General features: G+C 33.5%; 2 protein-coding genes across 2 annotated transcripts; one reads left to right on the plus strand and one right to left on the minus strand.

Annotated features, from left to right (window-relative positions):
* Nucleotides 1-449: 449 nt before the first annotated feature.
* On the plus strand, nt 450-4,560 carry LOC130655849 (interferon-stimulated 20 kDa exonuclease-like 2). The gene is made up of 2 exons (XM_057458662.1): nt 450-657; nt 3,958-4,560. Exons 1-2 carry the CDS (start codon nt 531-533, stop codon nt 4,539-4,541), a joined length of 711 nt encoding a protein of 236 aa, XP_057314645.1. The 5' UTR covers nt 450-530; the 3' UTR covers nt 4,542-4,560.
* A 1,462-nt stretch (nt 4,561-6,022) lies between these two features.
* Nucleotides 6,023-13,272, minus strand: LOC130655844 (intraflagellar transport protein 52 homolog). Its single transcript, XM_057458658.1, has 15 exons — nt 13,133-13,272; nt 9,998-10,137; nt 9,223-9,310; nt 8,776-8,905; nt 8,600-8,675; nt 8,391-8,465; nt 8,178-8,304; nt 7,823-7,909; nt 7,649-7,717; nt 7,498-7,575; nt 7,194-7,270; nt 7,019-7,106; nt 6,626-6,734; nt 6,406-6,551; nt 6,023-6,322 (listed from the first exon to the last, which is right to left on the minus strand). The coding sequence occupies exons 1-15, from the start codon at nt 13,148-13,150 to the stop codon at nt 6,278-6,280; spliced, it is 1,353 nt and encodes a 450-aa protein (XP_057314641.1). The 5' UTR covers nt 13,151-13,272; the 3' UTR covers nt 6,023-6,277.
* Nucleotides 13,273-13,366: the final 94 nt, after the last annotated feature.

A 13,366-nucleotide genomic window follows, 5' to 3' on the forward strand; every position in this document is an offset into this window, starting at 1 on the left:
TCACCTAAATGTCATTTCAGGCCAAAATTTATCCAAAAATTAAAACTGCTTTATTTTCGACAAAAATTGACACAGTTAATAAAAAAAGTATGCTGAAAATGATGGTCACATCAAAATTTTGATTTTTTGTCAACTAATGCCGTTTAAGACCATAAACGTTTCAATCGCAAGACTTTCAACCATGAATCGTTTTGTTTGCGTTTGTTGTAAGATATAATGTCACTGGTGTGCTTTATCTTCAATGCACCAAACCCCTTCGAATGTTTGGCACAATAACACAACGAATTAGCAGGTTTTCCATCAAATATTTTGGTAGCGCGCGGAAATTCTTAGAGCCCCCAGGGCTTCTTGTTTATTTTTTTATTTTGCAAAATCTTCCTTGCTCACAACTGAACGTGTTTTTTTTATTATTGTTTTTACCGGGGCCGTTCAAAAATTATTTCACCAGGCTGACTTCATAACACCGCTCTTTTTGGGAGAAATGTGATGGCAGCAGCATTTCTTCAACAGCCATTTGGTATAACTGCTAGATGTGTGATCTTTGGCCTGTTAATAAGATGCGGAAAGTAAGACAAAATAGAAAGAAAAAAGAAATCTTAAATTCGGAAGGTGAATCTGATGTGGCATCAACATGTGGTGACGATGATGGAGGAGAGGGTATGTTTTTAATAGCTATTGTACAGTGAAGGTAAATGTCTAAGACCATGGTAGGCTAATTAGGTCATACCACCTAGTTAGTCAACTCATAGTAGACTAATTAGACCATAACCTAGTTAAGACAACATGAAAATATTTGAAGACTTTTTACACACTCTTAAAAAAAATCTAGCTAAGAATTATGTTAAAATGAAATATATAACCTAATTGGTTACACATCGTCTATTTAGCTGACAATAGTAAAATACGCAATAATTTAAGAAAGATTTTCGACTTTTTCTACATTATGTTTAGAACAACAAAGATTGCCACAGGAGGTTTGAGCCATAAGTTGTCAATGCGCAATGCAAATAAGACAATAATTGGTCAAAATTTGATGCTAAGTAAACAAATTTGATTCAAATAAATATTGTAGTACAAGACCCAATGATTTTAATATATTTGCAACATTAGTTTTCGTTCGCTTAGTTAGGCTACAGGTTGCCTAATTGAACTACTTCACATCACCTTACTAAACGACTCGCATAATTAGGCCATGTTGCCTAATTAGGTGTTTACCTTGACTGTGTAGTGTTTTCCATACACAAGTTTTATAATCAGAAAAATGAAATATATATTAAGAAAAGGTTCAAATATTTTTTTTTTTTGAAAAAATGCAGCCAGTACGACACACTGAGATCAAGAAAGTGTGACGTTATTTGTTTACCCAGCGCTTTTACACTTCTACTGAATATCTCTTTTTCCTGTACTTTTTTTTTAAAAAAAATCTTTATAAATTACATATAGCTGTAATCTGCCCACCTGAGAATAATTCCATGGTCAGAGATTAGAAAAAATTTGATCATGAAAATTTTATCCTCGAAATTATTGATACTAATTGGGAACAGGCCCTTGAAATTGAATCTGATGATGTAAATCTCTCCTTTGATAAATTCATCAACAGGGTGGATGGCCTTCTGGATCAGCATGTGCCCACAAGGTTATTGACAAGGCGTCAAAAAAAGCATGATTCCAATCCTTGGATCACTAAAGTATCATTAAGTCTATTCAGCAATGTGATCGCCTTTATAAATCCCTTATAAAGGCTAAAGATCCTTTGATTAAATCTGCTCTTAATGATTAATATAAGCAGTATCGTAACTTACACGTATCCTTGTGTAGGCGGAGTAGGAAAATGTTTTATGCTTCCTATTTCAACAATAACCTTGTAAATATTCATAAGGTATGGAAAGGTATCAATTCTATTATATCTACTAAACAATCCAAGCTATCCTTTCCTAATTGTTTAAACCTTGACAATGCTAATGTGACTGATCCTTCTGTAATATCCAATGCTTTTAATGATTATTTTTCTTCTATTGATGATACTACTCGATCCAAGATTCCTTTTTCTTCAAAAATCTTTTCCCAGTTCCTTCATAACAGAAATCCTGCATCTATTTTTCTTTCTCCAACGAACACTGATGAATTAACCTCCTGCATTGCATCATTAAACAGCAAAAAAGCATCAGGTCCCTTCAGTATTCCTAGTTCAGTGCTATCTCTTCTGAAATCTGAATTTGCCAAAACTATCACTCCTGATTAATCTCTCTTTCTCTTCGGGTGTATTTCCATCCAATTTAAAAATTGCCAAAGTTATTCCTGTTTTTAAAAAAGGGTCCAAACTTGATTGTACAAATTATAGACCAATCTCTCTACTATCTAATATTGACAAAATCTTTGAAAAACTGATCTACAAACGTGTATATCAGTTTTTATCACAACACCGAATTTTGTACTTTCAACAATTTGGATTCAGACAAAAACACTCCACTACACAAGCTCTTCAAAATATATGCCAAAAAATAATGGATGCCCTTGATAATGTCCAGTTTGCTTGTGGTGTTTTTGTTGATCTCCAGAAGGCCTTTGACACTGTTGATCACGAAATTCTCCTAAAAAAACTTTTTTATTATGGTATCAGAGGAACTCCTCTTAATCTGTTTCGTTCTTATTTATCTAGCAGACAACAATTTGTATCATATAATGGAACTGAATCTGAGTACAAACTTATTAGACATGGTGTACCACAAGGATCTGTTTTAGGCCTTCTTCTCTTTCTTATTTATATAAATGATTTAAATTGTGCCATAAAATTTTCCATGGTTCATCACTTTGCCAACCTAAAATGTTTTGATAAGTCTTTAAAATCTCTTTCTAAAAGAATCAACATGGATCTAAAATTTCTTTTCCAATGGCTCAACGCCACAAAAGTAAAACTGAATATATCCTGTTTAAGCACAAGCTTAAACCAACAAACTATAACTTCAAATTATTCATCAACTGCAAGAAACTCTTCCCCAGTAACTGCATTAAGTACCTTGGTATTCTCTTAGATTCTGTTCTTAACTGGAAATCTCAGATCAATGCGATTGCGGTCAAACTCAAGAGGGCTAATGGAGCTATAGCTAAACTCCGACACCTTGTTCCACAAATTTTTGGTAGCCATCTTCGTTACTGCAATGAAATTTGGGGCCAACCTGGTCATCACTTTATTGATCGTATTTACTGTTTACAACGTTGTGCAGTTAAACCACTTTCTTTTGCGCAATGCAGAATGACTTCTACCCCACTTTTCTCTAATCTTAATATTTTAAAACTTGCTGATTTGGTCCACATAAAAAATGTAATTTTTCTGTACAATTTATATCACAGAAAACTCCCAGATGCACTTCTTGATACTTACAAAGTTGACTTTTCCCACTCTTACCGGACTCGTGGATCTATTCTTGGTTTGATAAATCCCCCAATGTGTGTTAACTAAATCCTTTGACTTGAACTCTATTCGAAGTCAGTCCATTTAGTCATGGAATTTTGTACAAAACTCCTTTCCTTCAACCCAACTAGTCTCTCTCACCTCTCCTAAACTAACTTCTCTGATCCAGTTCTTTTTCTTAGTGCACTGCTGAGTTTGTCATCATTTATTTTTCTTTTAATTTGTTACTGCGTTTTGCATATGTTTTTTTTTATTTTTTTTTTTGTTTTTGTATATTAAGGGTGGCCAGCATCTTATCATAGCCACAGGCTAATAATGCTGGTCTCCTTACAGTGATAGCCTAACTTTCTTCGTAAATTTGATATTTATTTGACTTTTACCTTATGTATGCTATTACTGTAGAATAAATACTTCTTCTTCTATTATCCTTTTTATTACAGGATTCTCGGCTAATGGACCCATATAGCAACCTATTCTGTTTGTTTGTTTTATTTTGATTATATGTATGTACTATCTCATTATTTCTGTTTATTTTTTTTTTTTAGAAATTAAAGTCTGTCCTGAAAATTTGATTGCACTTGACTGTGAAATGGTTGGGATTGGAAAATCAAGGAGTAACGCATTAGCGCGATGCAGTGTTGTTGATTACTACGGAAATGTTTTGTACGACCAATATATCAAACCATCGAAATCTATCACAGATTACAGAACGAAGTGGAGCGGTATATTACCTCAACACATGACGCATGCAATACCTTTTAAAGTTGCTAGGAAGCAAATACTATCCGTCATTAAAGAAAAGATTATTATCGGACACTCGTTACATTTTGATTTCAAGATCTTGAAAATTTCTTGCCGCAAGCAGCAAATTCGCGATACATCTAACAGTGTGATGTTAAGAAACATTGCTGGTTTTCCATTAAATCAAACAGCATCACTTAAGCGCCTTTCCTCTGCTATCCTGGGAAGACAAATTCAAGTTGATACTCACTGTTCTGTTGAAGATTCGGTTGCTGCCATGGATTTATACCGAACAATTGAACAGGAGTGGGAAAAGAATTTTCAGTGCAAAAAAGAGGCAAAGTATTTGAATGATTTGTTTTGGCCCAAATGGCTTGATAGTCAATAAATTACACAGCATCAGAAAAGATTTTCTTTTTTCCCTTTCTTGTTATTACAACTTTTTAAGAGAACGTCCAACTGTGCTATACTTATTTAACAAGTAACGTTTTCTACAGACATTAGTTTGGTTGAAAATATAGACAGCAACGAACCAGAAACAATTTAAGATTATGCTCTTGCTGACCAAATGTCTAAAAAATACCGTTTTGTCTTGAGGGAATCTTGAGATTTTGTTTTTCGGCCGCAATGGACATCCGCGAAACACTTACCCCGTTAGGTCTTTGTGGAAGCAAATATATAAGATCCGTTGTTTCTTAGGGGAGTAGTCGTTCCATGATGCAAGCTGGTTACTTCGGCTCACCTGTCAGGTGAGACACACCAATCTTTAAAATCTATCGTTCTCTAAAAAGTTGTATTTTTCAAATTTTTTGATATCGTTATCTTGAATTTCTTCTCTCCCCATAACTCACCTAAATGGTAGGCATGAATTATAGGGACGTGAACTTAATAAAATAAAGGGATAAAATCAAACCGTGGCAGACATTCTGAATTATACTTTTCTAAAAATATTAGATTAACAATTAAACAACTGAATCAGTCCAGCAAGGCGGACAGAAAAAGCTTTGTGATAGCTTCTGACCAGACTTCACTTTATGTGCGCTTTAATCCAGAAGGGTTCTTCTATATTCGCGAATTTCGCAAAAAAATTATTGATACTTTTTTACAAGGAATTTTTTATGTACGAGAAAAAATTGAGACTACGGAGAGTAAATTTTTTTTTAAAAAAAGAAAATTTAAAATTGTACGGGAGTTAATTTTCGCGAATAGCAACAACCTCGATCCCAGTTCTCTTTGTCTCTTTTTTTTTAATTCGCCGGCAAGTTCGTCTAGCTTTCCCGTATGAGATATGAGACAAAGAGCCCTATCGAGGTTAAAATGTACATGATCTTGACCGCCAGCAAAAATTGTCTTGAAAATCAGGACATGGCCTTTTACATTTTTTTTTAAAGAAAAAACCAAGTATGCAAAAAAACATGAAGGTATATTCTGTCAAAAGACTGCGTTAAGCATGGGTATACGCTCGCCACTCCTTTGATGGAAAACCTTTTTTAATTGGGTGTCCAAAAGTATTGTCTGTAGGGGAAGAGATCTACTATGTGGGTAAAGGAATTACCTAAGAAACAAGGGCTTCATCACATGCAGAGGCCTTTTTTCTTATAAAGCTTCTCTGATCGGGTAGTAAAATTGATTCATGAATAATCAAAGCTACCCATCCTGGTTAAACTCCCAGAAAATAATGTTCTGATCTTCATTGGTTGCTTTATTATTTCGACGCGACCTCAATTTGAGCAATGGAGCAATCGTAAATTTCTCATCAGCTACCGCTAAGTTGAGCAGGTCTGCCAACCTTTCAAAATCACTGCAAAAATTTCGGAAATAATTTGGAAAATTTATCGCGGGAAGAAAGCGTATTGGTTAAAAGACCGGTTTATGGAAGTTATTTATTTATTTGCAATATTTACACGTAATTTAAATACATCTACAAATGGATTTAATAAAAACTAGAACTGCTACTAAAATGGCCATAATGATCTTGTATAGCTTAGATTGTGCACAGACAAATTGTCATGCGTAAAACAATTTTTTTACGGCTTAAGATTTTCGTTTTTGCTCACACGTGGTATCTTGTGCTTTGTTCAATATTGTACGATCTTTGTTTGAAAAAACGTCATGAGAGATGTTTCAAAATTGAACATCATGATCCATTTCTCCATTCACTTCTCCATCCTAAAATAAAAATAGAAAATAGTCAAGATTAAATAAAACATTTCCTATTTTAAAAAAAGAACAAAAAAACACAAATATCCTACTTGGTTCAACTTCTTAAACTCGACCACCTGCGCAAATACATGTTCTAAAATATGCTTAGCATCACGTGACTCCACAGGTAACTTGTTCAGCACGCCTAATATATCACCACATTCTCTCACGTAGTATTCCAGATCTTCGTCTGTACCTAAAATTTATTACAACAATTTACATTACTTTGCACTTTCATTCTAAAGATATATTTATGAAAAGTGTACTTACATTTATTTGTCAGTTGCGCCATTCGAGCGCGCTCAGATGAGAAGGATTCATCAAGGTCAAATAGATCCAACGCTGGTCCAGGAAGTTCACGAAACTGTGGAGGGAAGACCTGCAGAACAAATGTAATAATCGTCGGCTTATTTATTTACTAGAAGTGTTTAGCCAGGATAACCATTTCAATTCTAATTGGTACTTCTATCAACGAAAGTCCTGCAAAGAGGGTCCTAGTGTATTTAAGTCGTGTTAGCACAGCAATCGCTAAATTAGACAATCGCCTAAGATATCAATCCTATTCTCATGATGAACGCTAAGTAGAAATAACCGATTGAAACTTTTATAGTCTCTGGCATGACTTCTAAGGTTATTGACGTTAACGCAATGATGTGTACTTACTGATGGTTCTAAAGGCGGTAACGGTGTTTCAAATTGAGGTGTGATTAATGACAACGTTTCGTGTTTCACCTTTAATTCGTTGAACGTCCTAAAATTGTGCAACAAATGATGGCTTAACAGTAATTTAAAGCAAAATCATACGTACAGAAATTAATGAAACAGACTAAATAGTTACCGTAAAGTTGCTGGTAGCATTCCAGTATCTAGATTGTATAAATCTTCGTGAAAACATTGTGTGAAATCGGTTGGAATCTAAAAAGAAAACGCAGATGTTACAGTCGTCGTTTTTCAACAATAGAAAAAAAATGTGGAATACAATGAAGCAGGATCAAACTTTGCATGCAAAAAAATCTTCATATCGAGGTAGTGCAAACTGCAAAAGTACAAGCGAGTTAGGTCTATTTCGAGTATTTCCTGTTTACGCGGGCATTTTAGAACCTAAATGAAACTTAATTCAGTACCTTTATTTAAAAACTTACTTCTTCTCCTTCCTGTAAGCAAACACGAAGACGATCGCTCAATGAAAGGGTATCTGGAATTTGGTGATAATCGTTGATCTAAAGTGATTATGGTAGTCGATTTATAAAGATTTGTATTAATTGATATAAATTTTAATAAACAAGTCTCTACCTCAGGATCGTCAGCATCGATAGTATTTAATTTGATGTCATCAGTCGACAACCATTTTATTAAAACATCCTAGAGAAAACCGAACCAAGTCATAAGACACAATTCACGAAAAAAAAACATGCCACAGTTGAAACATAAAATGCAACAATTGAAAGACAAAACGATTTACAATACCTGGACTTTACTATTTTCTTCTTTATCGATATATTGATCGGAAAAGATATGTTGCGATCCAATGACACACAGTTTTCCTTTTGATTGCTAGAAAAATGACAAATGACAGCGTTGTAACCTCTTAATTTGCAGGTTATTCCACGTAAAAAAATTGATCATGATAAATAAACGTATAAATAAATCGCAAAAACTGAAGAAAAATAGTGAAATAAGGAAGCGCATTTGCGCACACATAGTAAATACGTACTTTAAAATATTCATGTAAATTTTCTGATTTTTACGACCTTCTTACACATTGCCTAAAGACTCGAAATCCTTAAAAGAAGTGCACAAAATCTTCCCTTGGCACACTTACCTTAACGTAATGGAAAGCACAGATTGGACGAAAAAGAGGGAAGCAAACACTTCCAGTTGACAACACAGGTGATGCTCCTTTATCAACTGCTAGCGTAGCACCATATGGATAGATGAAGCTGACGCAACTACAAGAAGTAAATAATTACTGATGTTTTGAAAATTTTTAAATGTTAATTTTATGCTTCAATTACAAAAAAGTTATCACACTTACGCCTGCGCATGCGTGACATCGGTATCAGATGCTGTCCCACTTGGTACTTTTTTCCCTGCAGCTTGGTTGATTGCCCTTTTTTGAAAAAACAACATTAGGCAAAAATAAAGGTATAGACAAAATACATAAAATGCTTATCAAATTATTATTATTGTTATTATTGAAAGGTCATTCAAGATTGAAGATTCAAGATTGAAGATTTAAAATACCTGTTTAGTACTCCATTTGGAATTAATGCTTCCTTAGGATGGAAATATTTATAGTAACTTGTTCGAACTACAGAATCTAAAACATATGCGAATAAATATAAGAGTAGCGCCAAGATATCATTTACATACACACAGAAAATGGAAATAAAAAAATGTGACAGAAAGTAAATCTTTACCAGAATTGACCATGATTCCGTACTCTTCTAATAAAAAATTAATGTTAGTTTTCATATTTTGTTCGCCACCTTCACCAGACATGACAAGGACACTTCCACCGCTGCTTAAAAAGTGCTTGATTGCCTCAAACTGGAAAAAAAAACTGCTTGTGACCATTTCGGAATTTGAAGAAAAATGATATTCGTGTAAATTTTAGTGATATGGTTAATAACTTAGCTTACAATAACAGTTTTTAAAATTTAAGAAAAATGAGTTATTTTGTGTTATTAGTGTCAGAATCTGGATGGATCTTTCCTCACTTAAATTATACTGACATTGCAGACATAAATAGCACCCTTCACAAACAACATCCACATGTAAAATGGTATAGCACTTAGATAAATTGATTTGAACCTAGCTAGTTAAAAGGCTGCAATTTAAGAAGGTAGCAAATGATTTCTGATTACCTCTGATACTTTAAACTTTTCTCTTGGTGCTGCTAAAATCAATATTTTTGCAAGAGATAACTTTTCTTTTGTGATTTCGTCCTTATTTCTAAAAAAAAATTATTACAATTATGGAATTATATATTTACTCCAAAACTTCCTTAAACTTATTATCTACATCATCTTTGCATAATTATATATTATAAATATCCTTTTTCAAATATGACCATTTCTCTTCCTTTTCATGCAACCGACTGATAGCCTTGTGGTAGAGCGTTCGCTTTCAGTGCGGGAGGTCTTAGGTTCAAACCCTGGCAAAGTCATGCCAGAGACTATAAAAGTGTGAATCTATCCTTTCTGCTTAGCGTTCAGCATGAGAATAGGATTGATATCTTAGGCGGTTGTCTAGTTGAGCGATTGCTGTGCTTTCACGACTTTCGTAGCTCAAATGGGAGCTTTAAATGCGCTAGGACCCCCTTCGCAGGACCCTCGTTGATAGCAGTACCAATAGGAACTAAAGAGGCTATCCTGGGTAAATAATAGTAATAATAATAAAAACCCAACAAACTATGCCTGGTCCAAATTGGGTCAGGAACTGGATAACATTTCTTTCGAGTAGTTCTGTATTTGAGAACGTATATGATCTACAAGCACTACATTTTTACTCAACTGACAAAATTAAACAGAATTTAAAAAGGGCACAAACATATCTCTCAAAAAGACACAGCAAGTTATATCAGGCATATCTTATCCATAATAAAGTTTGTAAAAACTGAATGATTTTTTGTGTACTTACATAATTATTTTCCAACTATTACGTAATTTACGACTCCAGGACTTAAAGCCATTGTTAGGATTAAAATTTTCTTTCTTAGAGCAATCAAATATTAGCACATTTTCTCCATTTGCAGTCATGCCACCACCTCTTGGTTCAAACTAAAGTAACAATTAAATTTATTCAAGTCAAAGCATGTGATTACTCTTGTGTCTAATGACCACACATAAATTGTAGCAAATAAAGACAGGTGGCCTGATATGCTTCAATAACAGGTCTGACTATGATTATGGAAATACTTGTAAAACTGTAGATAAGAGGTTTGACCATAATTTAGGACAGGTGGGAAAAACTGTGGTATAAATAACTCAACTAAGCAGTTATTCAATTAATATGTTTTCATAAAATCACAGTTTTTGTCAATGTGAAAAAAAAGGAATTAGAAAAGCTGAAATAAATTTTCATACTTTTAACCTATAAGTAAGTGATTTGCGACACAATGATTATATTCGCATATTTGATGGAAATTTAAAATTGGTAAGAATTCTGTTTTTACCACTAATAACTGTCTTATGACCAAAAATGTATCCTATATATTAAAAAAAATAAGTATATTTTTATATTAAATTCCAAAAGTTAAAAAAATGTAAGCCATTGTATTGACTGTACCAAAAACTACAGACAAACCAACAAAATCTGCAACCTTACATTGTCATTATTTTTTTAAAAAAAATATATATATAACAGAAATATTATATATATACTTCTTAAATTTAAAAGACATTTAGTTTTGTTTTTTTAGTATCACTTCGATCTTATTTTTTCATATAACATCCTTACATGGTGATCTTTTAAAACAAATTTGAATAAATGCAATATAACAATAACATAATATAAACATTGAACATATCTATAAAGATGCATGTGCACTTGTTCTACAAATTATACTTTTTTCAATTGCTTGTTGTTTTTGTTTAAATTTATGCAACTTTTCATCCCTGCCAAAACACATCACATATTTTGGTAATTTAGATTACTTATGTCATTGTATTATTTTCATTTTGGGGTGCAACCAACACTTATACTAAAATAAAACCTTTGATATAAACAACTGCCATAAGGATCAACATATAATATTGGGTCGTACCTTATTTTAGCTAGCCGTACCCAATTTAATTTCGTTTTTATCAAACATATCTTAGCATTTGAAGTTGTTTCGTATATGATATTGTCCAGACGTACCTTAATATTGTCCAGCCATAATTTGGCTAGCCGTACTTAACTTCATTTCGTTTTTATTGTACATTTTTTAGTCTTTAAAATTGTTTCCTACATGATACGACCTAGCCGTAAAATATGTTGCCTTATAATTTTCATATTTTTCCTTTCTTTTCCTTACCTATCCCCTTTATTTTATTTTACTTGATAGTCGCATTGAAGTTTACTGCCCGTACTAACAACTTTTTTAGGCTAAACTATAGAATACCCCCCTTCTCGTAAAAAAATTAAGACTATAAAACTCTGCAACACAATAATAAAAAAAATAAACTAACAAACTAACAAATATAGCAGCAGCAACGCAGCTACGGACGCAGCTACGCAAGGCTCACTATTTCTACATTAACACACAGTTGGACAGTTAAACTAAAGGAAAATATCAACAAACATCCAAGTTGGTTTGTTACACTAAACATTTCGCAATATAACGACTTCACTTTCAAGATTCTATAGTTTAGCCTCATAGTGTATACATTCGTAATGACAAATTTTTTGTTCTTTAAATAGTTTCCTTATTCGTTTAATATTTTTAGTTATTAGAAAACATTTATATAATGTTATATGTTTTTTTAAAATAGTTTAATTTTAAAAATGAAGCTTTTGCTCAGATCACTATCTAAAAGCATTTTCAACTATTTTTCTGAGTAGCTGAGTTGCTGTGTAGCTGAGTATCACTTTGCTGTATTGCTGAGTAGCTGTGTTGCTGCGTTGTTGCGCAACTGAGCATCTACGTTGCTGTATTGCTGAGTAGCTGCAGTGTTGCATAGCTGAGGATCTACGTTGTTGTATTGCTGAGTAGATGTGTTGCTGCGTAGCTGGGCATCTATGTTGCTGTATTGCTGAGTAGGTGCCTTGTTGCGTTGCTGAGTTACATACTTTTAATTTTATAGTTTTACATAGTTTTTATTTTATTGCCAGCTGTAGCTACTTAATTTCTCGATTTGGGAATCACCTTCCCGTGCTCTCCCCGTTTGAGCAAGATATTTCGTTACCATTTATCGCATTTGGCAGGTTTATTGACGATTCAAATTAACCACTATGATTAGCTCAGTCGTTTTCATTCAAATACATTACCTCACCTTAAAAATAAAATTGTAGTTACGTACCGCTAAGGTAGGGCTGGTGTTAGGTACGGCTAGGGCATGACACCAAAATATGTTTGGTTAGTGTCCTCCGACCGAACGTCTGTTGAGAAAAAAAAATGCACTGTTTTGATTCGGGTGTCCAAATTTCTAAGAGAAGGATAAAGCAAACAAAGGAATCTACCAACATTCTTATCTTTTCTTTTGTTCAAGTCACCTCACAACCACACGGTGATGCTTTTCTGATTATAAATCACCTCTAAAATGAATCAGCGAACCTTTTTCTTCCTTTTCACGCAAGCCTTAGCATACACTTCACGATAATTTTTGCGTTTAACAAAACGGCCTTTTTATGCACCGTAAGTAATGTTAATTTTTGCAAGGTGGTGGGCATTACACCAAATCTCTCGAGTGGTGGAATTTTACTGGCGTAAAAAGGGCCTAGTTTGAGTGGATGATCAAACATGATGGCACCTGAATTCAACTATGAATGTTTAAGCAAAATAATGTAACCTTTTTTGAAAAAAATTGATCTTTTTTTTTATGGCCGACCGACCGAGCGAACCTTTTCTGAACCCTCAAAAGGACACTAACCAAAGATTTTTTTTTCGTTACCTAGTGATTTTTTGCACACTTTTGCAGCCCTAAACGGGAAGGCTTTTTTGGCTAAATTCCATGTTAACCAAGGAAAGTTTAAATCTATTATCTCTGATTCGTTTATTTTTTGAATGTCAAAAATATAACAATATTAATTAGATTCTAATACTAAAAAGACGTGAAAAAAACGAATTTTAACCTGAGCAACTGGCGCCATCTTGAAACAACAAACAATGTTTTGGATTTGTTATGCAAAGGTACCAAGTAGCTGCTTCCAAAACGGCACTAATTTCACGGTTTGCTGATTTGTTCTCAACCTTTTCGTGCGCTATTTTGGTACGTTTGTTAAAATTACTTCCGCGAACTGATTCAAAACAAAGTATACTTGCCGCACATGAAACTAAAATTTTGCTATGTGAGTAAATTTGTGTGA

The sequence above is a fragment of the Hydractinia symbiolongicarpus genome, chromosome 8, assembly GCF_029227915.1.
Source record: "Hydractinia symbiolongicarpus strain clone_291-10 chromosome 8, HSymV2.1, whole genome shotgun sequence".
Classification (NCBI taxonomy): Eukaryota; Metazoa; Cnidaria; class Hydrozoa; order Anthoathecata; family Hydractiniidae; genus Hydractinia; species Hydractinia symbiolongicarpus.